Source organism: Miscanthus floridulus, chromosome 3 (genome assembly GCF_019320115.1).
Source record: "Miscanthus floridulus cultivar M001 chromosome 3, ASM1932011v1, whole genome shotgun sequence".
NCBI lineage: Eukaryota > Viridiplantae > Streptophyta > Magnoliopsida > Poales > Poaceae > Miscanthus > Miscanthus floridulus.
Window position 1 is genome coordinate 148,388,208 of NC_089582.1, and position 13,556 is coordinate 148,401,763.

Consider the following 13,556-nt stretch of genomic DNA (forward strand, 5'->3'; position numbering starts at 1 on the left):
TTGGTTGGATAGTTAGGCCTAGCAGATCTTGTGAAAGTAATAGAGTGGCAGAGTAGGTGTAGCCATCATCCGGTGAGTAGGACATGATTAGGGGGGTTGGGTCGACTTGAAACTTGGGGACCACCAAATAGGAGGGAAGAGGATTGAAGAAGCAAGTATGGTTCAAGTACAACAACGCTTTGCTGCCTTTGGCCACAAATTAGTATTGACTATGATCTCAGGTTACCAACAATATACCTTGTTTGCAATCCCTAGGCATTACCTCTCCTCGCACAAATACCGCTTGTTTCTAGGTCCTAGTGACTAGCCTTTTGCGTGTGATTGGGTCTAAGCAACCAACAACCCTTTAAGAATATGTACTATGTAGTAGGCTAAGGTTTCCTTCTATATATACTTAGCTCATTCTTCTCCTTTGTTCCATGAGTAAGATATAAACTTTGGAATACTCCTAGTGAAAAGTACTACAACATCATTATGTGTTGCAATGTAAGTAGGTTGCATAACTGATGTCACTAGTTAGGATGTGATATACATGTTCTAGGTCATGATGCAAGACAAGCGGTGTGAAGGCCGGCGAAGAAATGGAGCCAAAACAAGCAAGTGCAAAAGTTGCACACGTTGGATGGTCCAACAACCATGAAGTTAAACGCACCGAACAATTGACAGATTGTTCTGTGATGTCCAATGAAGGCGTCGTTGTGGAAATTGCCTCACTGGATGGTCTAGTAGTGGAGAAACAGAAAGCGCTAGACTTGCCACAAGAAGCGGTTGCAGTTTGGCAAATGATACCATGAGATGAATAATCTTAATCTCTTCGGGAGTTTTCCCTCTCTTGACTTGCTCTTTACCTTACACATTTAAGCTTTGACATTGCGCTTATCTTTTGTGACCCTCACCTTTCCTAGACTAACATGTAATATATGTTAGTTGTTATGATTTTATCAAGGATGCAGAACTTTTTGTGGGTTGGTCGTTAAGACCGAGCACACTATATATAAAACCATAAGTGAATAATATGGTATCTAGTTTATGGATTTTCTAGTGTAGATCAAGTTGAGCCCTAGGTTTAAGTTTTAAGTGACCCAGTTCACCCCTCTTTCGCTCACATGCTACTACAATTGTTTTATAAAAGAACATAGAAAGCTTAAAAATAAGTTACCAGTATTGATATATCATAACGTTTCAGTTAAAATATATAAATTTATCTAAAATAATAGCTGACATGCTGTATTGTAAGAGAGAAGCAATATAATACAAAGTGAATTGTTTATGTCATCGTCAAAGAAAACTTCTCTTACCACATGTGTGCATATTTACTTGGTATACATGGTGGTACCTAACACGTGTGCTTACTTTTAATTTAACAATGGTTGAAGTGTGTAACTAGAAACATATATAAATCATGCTTTGTGGTTATTGAATTATTTTCTATAATACCTTATATCGGTATTTACACGTAGATTTGAGGTATATTTAAGTTTATTTTTTATAACAGCAAAGTCAGGAAATTTAGATACAATTCAAATAGATTATTTTATTATGTTATTAGATGGTAGATGTGAATAATTAAGATTTAAAATTAGAAAGTTGTTTTAGATTGTCTTTCATTACACGGGTGGTTTCAAGGTCTGCTATTAAACCATCTTAATAATGGTGTAGGTGGAATTGAGACGCAATTTTAGGAGTTATTTTGAATTATCTTTCATGATGGCATATGCCACTAATTTAGATACAAATTTAGGAGTTGAGTTATGTGCTTTCATAATAATGACATATGTGAGTAATTTTTTAGAAAACATAATAAATCCAATTGTTATTATTGGTAAAGATGATTAGAGATTTAGAGTTAATCAAATTAAAGGTCATATATTTCTGGTTATTGTGAAAAATCTTAAAATTTATCTTTTTCCCTAACGCGCCCAGCGAGGAACAACTCGGAATCATGGATGATCTCTTGGAGGTCTTCAATTAGTAGATTAAGATTAGGAAAAGGAAAATTTCGTGTTAGTCTTCCTAAAGTAGCGCCAACATATATAACAAAGCATATAAATTAAAGCTATCTTTTCAAAAGAAAATATATAAAAAGGTTATCAGTTATATATTAGTTAGAGCATCTCCAAGAGTTCCCAACAATTTTTTTCACAAAACCATAGAGTTTTCTAGCTCACCAAAAATTATTGGGAGGAATAAATAAGACCATCTCCAACAGTTTCCAATAATTCACTCCTAAAATATAGAAGACAATTTTACATCAGAAATCGTGTACTATTTCTAAATTATCCTAATCACTTTTATATATTATTTCTCTCTTGTACATTTGCATCAAGAACCACTTCTACCATTTATTTTTTCCACGCCCTTTCACCTTTAGATTGGCACATGGATACGCGTGTCTCTCACGCGCGGATATACCTTGCGATCGGTCTATTTTTCCAAGCGCGGAAAGATTGAGAACAGTTGGAGATGAGTTTTTTCCATTCTTACTGAAAAATTCTAAAAGCTTTATTGGGAACTCTTGAAGATGCTAGGTTAAAGATTGAGGTCATGCATCAGCGGCCAGCTGGAGCTGACAGGGAAGTTCAAAAGAAACACACCAGTATCTGCTCAACATCCGCTAATCTTGTCAGTATGTATGGCTCGCGCATACTTTTCGTCGAACGCCCATGTGTTGGATGCTTGAACAAAAAACTGCGCTAGCTCATGATGAATCTCAGCCGAACATAAATTCTCTTCTATTTATGCCAATGTAACACAATTCAGATACTGGTCAACACTGTGTGCTGGGTCGAGTGGCTAGCTGCACTGCGTGACGAGAATGGTTGCTGGCTTTCGGAGACTAAACATGGACGAAGTTTGGCGTCCGATTTGGATGTTTTCTGGTCCCCTAGTGGCATGCAGTCATCGCTGGGCCCTATAAATATGCATGGAGTAGAGCATCGCCTTTGCACACCACAATCACACAGCCAACGAGCTAGCAGAAGCAAGCAGCTGGGGGCTAGCTAGTGTGTGTAGCTACCGAGAAAGCAAAGCATAGCCATGGCTGCCTCTGCTTCTTGCCTGTTGGTGGTGCTAGCGGCGCTGGCCTCGGCGGCGTCGGCGCAGCTGTCATCGACGTTCTACGACACGTCGTGCCCGAACGCGCTGTCCACCATCAAGAGCGGCGTGGACGCGGCGGTGATGCAGGAGGCGCGCACGGGGGCGTCGCTGCTCCGGATGCACTTCCACGACTGCTTTGTGCATGCAAGTCTCATATGCAGAGCAACACTCGCTCATCTCTTCTTATTCTTCTGTTTTCTAACATAAGTGATAAGTCGATCGAGATATTATTATCCAAATTAACTAAAGTTTATTTTTATATATATAGGAGTAGTACGTTGGCAGCAGTAAATATATACACACACAGGTACAAGCAGCTAACTAGAAATTTGTGTGTAAACCTCACTGCAGGGCTGCGATGCATCCGTTCTGCTCAACGACACGTCCGGGGAGCAGAGCTCGCCTCCGAACAACGGATCGCTGAGGCGCTTCGATGTCATCGACAACATCAAGGCGCAGGTGGAGGCGGTGTGCCCGGGGGTCGTCTCCTGCGCCGACATCCTCGCCGTCGCCGCCCGCGACTCCGTCGTCGCGGTGAGATAGATCCCTATGCATAAGCATACTCCATTCCAGTTCCAGCAGCCACCCTGTTTCCGTGGTTGCTGACTTGCTAGTTGTTGGTTTGGAACTCCTGCCCAGCTCGGCGGGCCTTCGTGGACCGTTCTACTGGGGAGAAGGGATTCGACCGCTTCATTCCCGAACGAGACAACCGACCTCCCAGCTCCTACAAATAGCCTCCAACTACTGTTATCTGCGTTCAGCAACAAGAACCTCGACGCAACCGACATGGTTGCTCTCTCAGGTGCATATGCATGCTCTAGCTATAATGCATACATACCTTTGAATTGAATCTTTGGTTGCAGTCTGACGACGACGCGCGCATTGCACTTTGCAGGAGCTCACACCATCGGACAGGCGCAGTGCTCGAACTTCAAAGACCACATCTACAACGACACCAACATCAACGCCACCTTCGCCACGTCGCTCCAGGCCAACTGCCCCATGTCTGGCGGCACCAGCCTAGCGCCGCTGGACACCATGACCCCCACCACATTCGACAACGACTACTACACCAACCTTCTGTCGCAGAAGGGGCTCCTGCACTCGGACCAGGAGCTCTTCAACAACGGCAGCACCGACAGCACGGTCAGCAACTTCGCGTCCAGCACATCGGCCTTCACCAGCGCCTTCACGTCGGCGATGGTGAAGATGGGGAACCTCAGCCCACTCACCGGAACCAATGGGGAGATCAGGCTCGCCTGCGGGATTGTGAACTCGTCCTAAGATCGTGCATGGACTACCAACGAATTGTGAGATATATATATATATATATATATATATATATATATATATATATATATATATATATATATATATATATATATATATATATATATATATATATATATATAGAACTACTATCCTGTAGCTGGCTACAGAATAACTTATTCTGTAGCCACTTTGAGTTATGATAATTACTATGTTAATTTATGAGATTATAGTAACTCCTTACTAAGTGGTTTAATATAATGTTATGGTAAATATCCACATGTGTTATAGTAACCCAACTATCGTAAATATGTATTGACATTATGGTAAATTAGTATATAAAATTATAGTAAATGGAGGTGGCTACAGAATAACTTATTTTGTAGCCGGCTATTGAATAGCCTCTCCCTATGTGTGTGTGTGTGTGTGTGTGTGTGTGTGTGTGTGTGTGTGTGTGTGTGTGTGTGTATGTATGTATGTATGTATGTATGTATGTATGTATGTATGTGTGTGTGTATGTGTGTGTATGTACGTATGTACGTATGTGTGTACGCATGTATGTATGCATGTATATACGGTAAGGCTATTCTGGCCACAGAATAACTTATTCTATGGTCACCTTGATTTACGATAATATTTATACCAATTTACGATAATGACAATACACATTTACGATACATGGGTTACTATAATTCAAGATGATACTTACCATAATGCTATAGTAAATCACTTATGAGGAAGTTACCATAATCTCATAAATTAGTATAGTAATTATCGTAACTCAAATTGGCCACAAAATAACTTATTCTGCGGCCAGCTACAAAATAGTACGTCTATATATATATATATATATATATATATATATATATATATATATATATATATATATATATATATATATATATATATGTGCGTGTGTGTGTGGAAATTATTTCCTACTCGCAAGGAGTAGTTACTCTCATGTTTATATCTCTAGATTTAAGCCGTCTATGGCCCGACGATTTAGTATGTATAACGAGTGATGTACATAAGCCACCTCGATTTCTTGTTCAATAAGTGTATGGAACGGAGAGAGACCGTACTTATTGCCGTGTATCGATCTACATATATATATGTAACGAGGACCTCTCATGCAAAGGCACTGGGAGATTAATTAAGTATAAGTACTACTATCACACTATCACTTTCCCTAGCTATATATATGTTTCCACATTTCCTATAGTTCATCATATGCTCCAAATTGACGTCAAGTTCAGGCAACGCTTAAATCGCCGAACATCTGATTCATTCGGTGGCTGGAGTTAGGAGAGGAAGGTTACCGGGGAAGGAGCCTAATGGCCAGACTTAAAAACAGGTCGAGGGTCTGTATGCAAACCCGGCGGTTGCGGCGGTTTGAGGGTGGTGTGGCGAGGCGGCGAGAGCCGAGAGCATTATGTAACGTAAGATTCTAAGTTATGTGTTGTAGCATGGACTGATGGACTAGTTACTACGGTAATTAAAATGAATCACCTATATCCATTTACTTCTATCTACCGGTCCTCCTAAGAGCAGCTCCAGTGTTGAGTTGAAATCGAACCATGGCAAAAGAAATCGTACACAACACATTGTAGACATCGACTGCTACCTGTCAGACGCAAAATCGGACTCCAAACTTGCGTCGAACCCTAAAATATTTGCTCACCAATGCATCAAGACAAGGCGATGCACAATCAGAAAAAGAGAGTACTTTTTTATTGTTTCTGGGTACTACAAATCGATACAGCTTGCCGAACTCTGTTTCCATTCGCTTCTCGTCCACAGCACGGTTCGACGCCACACTGCATATGCCCTAAATTAGCGCCAAAGTACATGTAAACCGTGTGCTAACGTTGGGGCAAATAACAGTTCATGCTGTCAGTTTCCATACCCTACATAGGAAAAATCTGAAGATACCTTATTCATCAAAAAGAAAAAGAAAAAGGCTATCTCCTACAGTATCAGTCAGGCTGAGGCCACCAGCGCTGCTAGCTGGATCGATGGGCTAATCTTGTCGGGGCCAAGGCATGCAGCTAGAAGGCGTTTTCAGCAAGTGTGAAGTGACTGCACAACGGTCAGAGCAAGATGGAACTGTCTTGGACGAATGCTGACCGGCCTCTTGGCGAAATCAGTGCCATCGACGTCGATATATCCTTTCTCCCTGTCTCGTCCACTAGTGCAAAATTTCCACACAAGACATGGACCATGAAACACTTCGGAGGCTGACGTTTGGCCAGCTTACGACGAAAACGGCGTCCTTCAAGGCTACAAATGCGTTTGTTATCTATACTGCTAAGATCCTGAACTGAATTGACATATTGGCCCTGTTCGTTTGTCTGAAAAAAAAAACAGAATATTGTAGCCTGTTCGGGAGGCCGTAAACGATCGTGGATTATTTACTGCTGGCTAGTTTGGGGTGAGAGAAAAACACTGTTCCCGGTTGGAAATTTACGATCGTTTACGAGCAAGCGAACATGCTGTTTCGACTAATTTATTGTGGGAGAAAAACACTGTTCTAGATAAAAAAAAAAACAAACCAGCCGGATTTTAGAACGGGGCCATGAACTGAACCGGCGTGCTTGCAGTTTCAGTTTAGTAACCGAACAGAATAATGTTGCCTTATGGTAATTTATCTAGCTGATGAACTCCACGTCAGCGGCCAGTTATTGAGTACAGATACTCCCATTAAAAATAAATGGCTGAGCACACAGTGCACACATGACACATCACATGCACTGCCGTACAGCACGACTCCATAGAATTTTTTTCGCAAATGACTAATGCCTAATGCCGTACAGCACGACGACGTCACCGTGCAGTGCTCCAGGGGAACGTCGGGATGGTCAGGGTCCTGCACTCCTGCTCGAGCACGGCGCCGACATCGACAGGGAGGACGACGGCGGCCGGACCCCGAGGCCCATGGCGGACCAGCTCGACCACCGCGAGATGCAGCAGCGGTTCGGGTCGCCAGCAATTAGGAGATCATGGGCGCGTCGCCGATAGAGTGGATCCCCTTGCTGCCCCTGTTGCCGAACCAGTAGCTCCCTGCTGCTCCAAATCGTCAATTCGAAAGCTCCCTGCTGCTCCAAATCGTCAATTCGAAAGCTCTTTATTCGACTTGCTTTTGAGCGAACGGTCACTGAAATTGAATCAGGGAGAGATTGAGGAAGCGGATGGAATTGACGAGGATGCTTCATTGCTTCTAGTAGAAGGATTTGATTGGGGATGGCATTGGTTGCGTCCCTGTTCGGATTCATCGATCCATGCCCTACCTCCAACCTTCAGCAGGCAGTTCTTGCCTGACGGACACCCCTGCGCTGCTGCGCATGCGTGAATAGCAGCTGGAGGAAGAAGACAAGCTGACTGACGCGAATTTTTTTTTTAATTTTAACACTTTCTATAAACTAATTTTAAATCTAACACCGATTGCTTTTTATTTCCAAATCTAGCACTTTTGGCCGCGTCTATTGTCATGGCATGGCAAAATACCTATATCGCGCCATGCATGGTGGCGCGGCGAAAGGGCTGACGTGACGACGACCGGAATGCTGACCGATAACGTGGCAAGGTCTACCGCACAACTGATCTTGGCGCCATCCATCACGGCGCGGCAGCCCCCGGCTTGTCATTTTAGAGATAGCTTGCTCAGCTATACGTTGGGTGGGCTTCCATCACAGCGCACTTGAGACCAGTCTGTTACGTCACCATCAGTAGCCGTCTCGATCGCTAGGGTTTTCCACAGGCTACGTACACTTATTAATATGTGCAATGAACCTATCCCAACTTCATGCATGCATACAGTAAATATATAAAATCGATTACGTTATACTTCTTATTCGTGTATTTTACTGGTCCATTGAGCAATTTTTGTGCATGTGGAGTCTGAACGAGCTGTCTGTATCTTATCCATAAGTTGGAAGAGATGACATGTATTATTGTATCGTAGTTCTTTTTTTAATAAAAAAGGAAAAAAGAAGAACTGCAGTACTCATTGTAAAACGAGACGGATCTAAATAAACTAATTAAAGCGTTGTGCACACATGCAGCTGCATGCATCGGGCCTGTTTGGATTTTTTTTTAACAACAACTTTTAATATATAACATTAAAGCACAGTACATAAGTTTGGGAAAAGAATTCTCACATTACACAGCTCAAATAAGTTATGGGGTAAGCCGAACAGGGCCATTGCTGCCATCCTATCTGGCGCGGAGGGCCCTGTGCTGGGGAAAGCGCGGGTGTTGCAGCCTTCTGTGGCGGCCCCATGACCATTTTCTCCCGCTGTGCAATGGCAACGCGTCTTCTCCGAGCTCATCGCGAATCAAGTGGAAGAAGGAACGACGACGCCACGGCGGCTTTCCGGACGGCGGCGGACGGTTCTCCTAGCAACGTCCGTTGTGTGTCCCGTGATCCCCTTCGGTGTTCCTATGCTCCATGGTGGGGCCCGCGTCCTGCGCTGTGGGACCTCAATCCTACGCTGAAGGCCCTGCAACCGCTCTGTGGCTGGCATCGTGTCCTGCATGCACGGGCCTCTGGTGTCCTCCTCTCCATCACGGTGACACGTGCCATCCAGGACATCCTCGTGTCCTCTCTCAGGACCTTTCATTTTGGATGGCGTGGTGCATGCACGATAAGTCCATGATTTCCAAGCTGTAGCCACAGAGACCCAGTCTCTGTGCCTACTTTTTTATGTTGTTGTTTCATGTACACAGAGCTTTGTTTGGTTCAATTTCGATTTGTTTTTCAGTGTTTCTGTAGACATATAAGTGGTAAAGCAGCTATTAGTGTTCGTGTTGACCGTCAACGTCAGTTGATGCAGGTCCTTAGATTTGACATTGGTGGCTGTGGATTTATTTTCTTGAGTCCGGTGAAACCTCCATCCTATCTATATCCTCGAAGACATAGGCCGATCAGACAGTCGAGAGGAACGCCGACTGTGCTATCGAAGTGCGAGAACGAGGACCCTTGATGTGTCTATCGTGGTCACTTCTCGTGGGCCCTTTGGCCCTGATGGGCCCCGCGCCTCCGACAGAAGCATCACCTATGTCTACAGAAGTAGATCAGCAGTAGTTTTAACTTGTTTGAGCTCTGTAATATGAGAATTCTTTTTCCACACTTATGTACTGTGCTTTAATGTTATATATTAAAAGTTGTTGTCAAAAAAAATCCAAACAGGCCCGGCGCATGCAGCTGCATGCATGCACAACGCTTTAATTAGTTTATTTAGATCCGTCTCGTTTTACAATGAGCATGGACACAATGAGTACCGCAGTTCTTCTTTTTTCCTTTTTTATTAAAAAAAGAACTGCGATACAATAATGGGTTAATTCAAAATCTACCATTACAATTTTCCCGGTTTCGAAATCTACTATTACTATTTCACTAATTGGAGATATGCCATTGGAATTTGCTAACTACTGCAAATGTGCCAGTTTCTACACCCGACACGCCATGGGCCCATGAACAGGCGTACGTATAGCTATCAGGTATTTCGTATGGACACCGTTGCCCCTCCCTCCTCTGTTCTTGACCCAGCTGCCTGACCGAGTTCAGCCAGACCCGCTCTACCGCACTCCCCACTCCCTACTGACGCTAACCCTAGGTCACGGAGATTGGAGGTGGCGACGGCGGATCTCAAAGTCGATGGCGACAAGGACGACGATTCATGCCTGTAGTGGGTGCTGGTAGAGGTGAAGGTCTGTTTCCCCAAGGTGGCCATGATGGTCAAGTGATGAGGATGGCGGTCTCTACAAATGTCGGCCTGTCCACGGGCGGTGCGCCGGCGATGGAGGACGAGGTCACCAGGTAATGGAACTAAACTGACCCTTGAACACGACTAGAGTAGTCCGGGATTGACCCATATGTGTGGGGATTTCCCCTGTTGACTTAATTTGTGTTTCCACTATTGTTGTTAGGCTTCATATGTTCATGCTAGAGATGAAAGTTCAGGGTTTCTTTACCAAAGACTCCTCCGGTAGAGGGCGGTGTGATTAACTAGGAGGTTGAGTTAGGAGCTATAACTGTAGACATGTTGATGAAAGTCCTAGCGACAGAACTGAAATGGGCACCTAACCGGTCTGCCAAGCTATGGTTCTTTGATAGAAACTTTGGAGAGGATGTCAGACTAGTTGATGACAGCCATTTGATACAAATGTTTGAGATGTACAGGTCTGAGATGTTTTACCAGATACTAATAGTAGTTTTTGACATTTCAGTGCGAACTGAAGATGAGTACGATCTCTTAGAGCCTATTTGTGCTATTATACCTGATGGCAGTCCCTTTCTTAACAACTACCCACCCACCAATGCTAACTTTGATAATAGCACAGCAGCCAAAGAACCTAGTGGTGCACGGCACATAGATCAGCCTACATATGAGCTTACAGAACAACCTACAGATTTCCCATATGCCAACCTAGACAACAGCACATAGCCCAAACCAATGATGCAGCACAGGAGCCAAACATTGAGCCTGATAGGGAGCCCGACATATTTGACAACCAAGAAGAGTATGTTGGAGTTGATGATGAACGTTTTTATATGGATGTTCCACCTACTCAATCTACCACAACTCACACTGCACAATAGCAGCCAATAGATGAAAGTTCTGACCCTGTTGCTGCTGAAGGAGGGATTCCTCTTGAAGCAGAAGTGAATGATGCAGATTCTCAGGAGCTAAATGTGCTTCGTGATCCTAAAAATCCAAATATTGTCAAGGGTGCCTTGTTTCCTGATATCATAGCATTCAGGAAAGTTGTGAGGCATTATGCTGTGAAGAGAGGGTTTGAGTTTGCTGGCATGCAGACTGACAAGACCAGATTTATTGCCAAGTGTAAATCTGAGGGGTGCCCATGGAAATTCATGCTTCTAGGGTCTTTGATGGCAAAACAATACAGGTAATATTTGTGTATTTAGTTGTCAATATTTTAACAATGTATTTGTCTATTATCCATGTAACCCATGTATTTTAACAATGCTTTCATATAACCTATTCATTTTTGTAGATCAAGATTTTGCCTTTTGAACACAACTGTCCTACTACCAAGTTAAGAGAAGGTAAAATGGCTAGCCAAGGATGGTGTGCAGACAGGCTAGAGGGTTGATTGAAGAAGAACCCAAACAAGAGTGCCAAAGATGCTAGGGACAAACTTGAAGGAGATTATGGCATCAAATTAAAGTATTATAAGGCCTGGGTAGGTCTGAAGGTAGCTATTGAACAGATTTATGGTAAATATGACGAAAGTTTTCAACTACTGGTAAACTAGAAAGCACAAATGGAAGCTGCTTCACCTAGAAGCATTGTAGAGTTAGAGCTAGACGGTACCAAGAAGCATCGATTCAAGAGGATTTTTTTTTGCCTTGAAGCCATGTGTAGATGGATTTCTTGCCGGATGTAGACCATTTGTAGGTGTTGATGCCACTGCCTTGAATGGTAAATATACTGGACAGTTGGCTTCAGCTACAAGTGTGGACGGCCACAATTGGTTATATCACTTGGCATTTGGCATTTTTTTACTCTGAGACAGAAGACAATTGGAAATGGTTCATGCAACAGTTGCACAGAGCCATAGGAACACCTGATGGGCTAGTCATATGTACAGATGCGTGTAAACGACTGGGAACAGCAGTGGGAGCAGTGTTCCCACAAGCAAAGTATAGGGAGTGTATGAGGCACATGTACTCTAACTTCATGAAGCATTATCAGGGGGATGTCTTCACTGATCACTTGTACCCTGCAACAAGAAGTTACACAGAGGGACTCTTTAAGTGGCACATGAAGAAAATTGCAGAGTTTGCCCCAGATGCCATAGATTACCTAGATGAACATCACAATAAAATCTGGTACAGATGTGGGTTTTCTGAGAAAAGCAAATGTGATTATCTCACCAACAATGCTTCTGAGAGTTTCAATGCACAGATAAAGAAGATGAAAGGTCTGTTGTTGCATGAACTAGTTGATGGGCTGAGGGAGCTGATCATGGAGAAGAGGTACCTAAGAAGGCAGATTGGTAGAGAAATACAAGATGGCATACTCCCAAGTGTTATTAAAGAGCTCAATACAATTAGCATCAACCTAAAATTGGTTAAGGTGGTCAGGAGTGATGAAGACTTTGCTGAAGTCACACTCCTAGATGATTGGAACAACCAAAAGAGGCACACAGTAGACTTAGCTCACAATTCATGTTCCTGCAGAGAGTGGCAGGTCACAGGAAAGCCATGCAAACATGCCTTGGCTTGGATACTGTCAAATAGGGACTTCAAATTGCAGATTATGTCCATGAGTACTATTCTATAGCAAGGTTCAGGGCAGCTTATGAGGGAAGAGTTGAGCCTTTCCCAGATAGATCACAGTGGCCTGAGGTTGACCTTGGATACAAAGTTTTTCCACCTTTGTTGGGAAGAGCAGCAGGCAGACCAAAAGTGCAGAGAATTAGAGGTTGTCTAGAGGGCAAAGCTACAAAGAAAAAGGTTAAATGTAAAAGGTGTGGAGACTTTGGGCACTTTGCCAAGACATGCAAGCTGGCTGAGCATGACTCAGATGGAGAAATTGGAGGCAGCTCAAAGAATAAGAGGTAAGTAGTTGACTGCAACCCATCCAAATTATACAATTTAAACTGTACAATACAGTGGGATAATCAAGCTCATTACCTTCCTGCAGAAAAGGCAAGAAAATGATGACATGCCAGGCACATCATAGAAAAATAAGAAGGGGCCAAGAAAGAAGAAGAAGAGTCCTAAAAAGAAGAAGACCCCAAAGAAGAAGAAGACACCATTGAAGAAGAAGCAGAAGAAAGCGGCTGCTGCACCACAACCACGTGTTGTCAGGCGACTTTCAAACTTCATAAGCAGCAATTGAAGTTTCTATATAAATCTTCCTTTTTGTAGTACCAAGAAGAAATTTGGCTTTTGAAGTACCAAATTTAAGTCTGCCTTGTAGGCTCTCTCCTCTATGCGAACTTGAAGTTTGTAATAATCTATGCAACTCTTATAGTATGCAGTATGATGTGCAACTATTTCTAGGAGTATCATAGACTCCTGTTCTATGTACTATTTCTAGGAGTTTGTTAGAACTTGTTATGTCTTTTGTGAGAACCAATGTTATGTCATCAATGAAAATTATGTTCTGAGAATCATGTCCAATTTAATTCTTTTGATATTAATGTCAACTCTGAACTGG

The 13,556-nt window shown here is 43.0% G+C and overlaps 1 protein-coding gene across 1 annotated transcript; it reads left to right on the forward strand.

The window, feature by feature from the left end:
- Positions 1–2,958: 2,958 nt before the first annotated feature.
- On the forward strand, positions 2,959–4,404 carry LOC136547477 (peroxidase 42-like). Its single transcript, XM_066539419.1, has 4 exons — positions 2,959–3,240; positions 3,448–3,630; positions 3,736–3,898; positions 3,992–4,404. Exons 1-4 carry the CDS (start codon positions 3,037–3,039, stop codon positions 4,378–4,380), a joined length of 939 nt encoding a protein of 312 aa, XP_066395516.1. The 5' UTR covers positions 2,959–3,036; the 3' UTR covers positions 4,381–4,404.
- Positions 4,405–13,556: the final 9,152 nt, after the last annotated feature.

Coding starts and splice junctions, on each gene's coding strand:
- LOC136547477 (XM_066539419.1), top strand. CDS start 3,037: ATGGCTGCCTCTGCTTCTTGCCTGTTGGTGGTGCTAGCGGCGCTGGCC. Junction 3,631..3,735: donor CCCGCGACTCCGTCGTCGCG/GTGAGATAGATC, acceptor ACTCCTGCCCAG/CTCGGCGGGCCTTCGTGGAC. Junction 3,899..3,991: donor CGACATGGTTGCTCTCTCAG/GTGCATATGCAT, acceptor TGCACTTTGCAG/GAGCTCACACCATCGGACAG.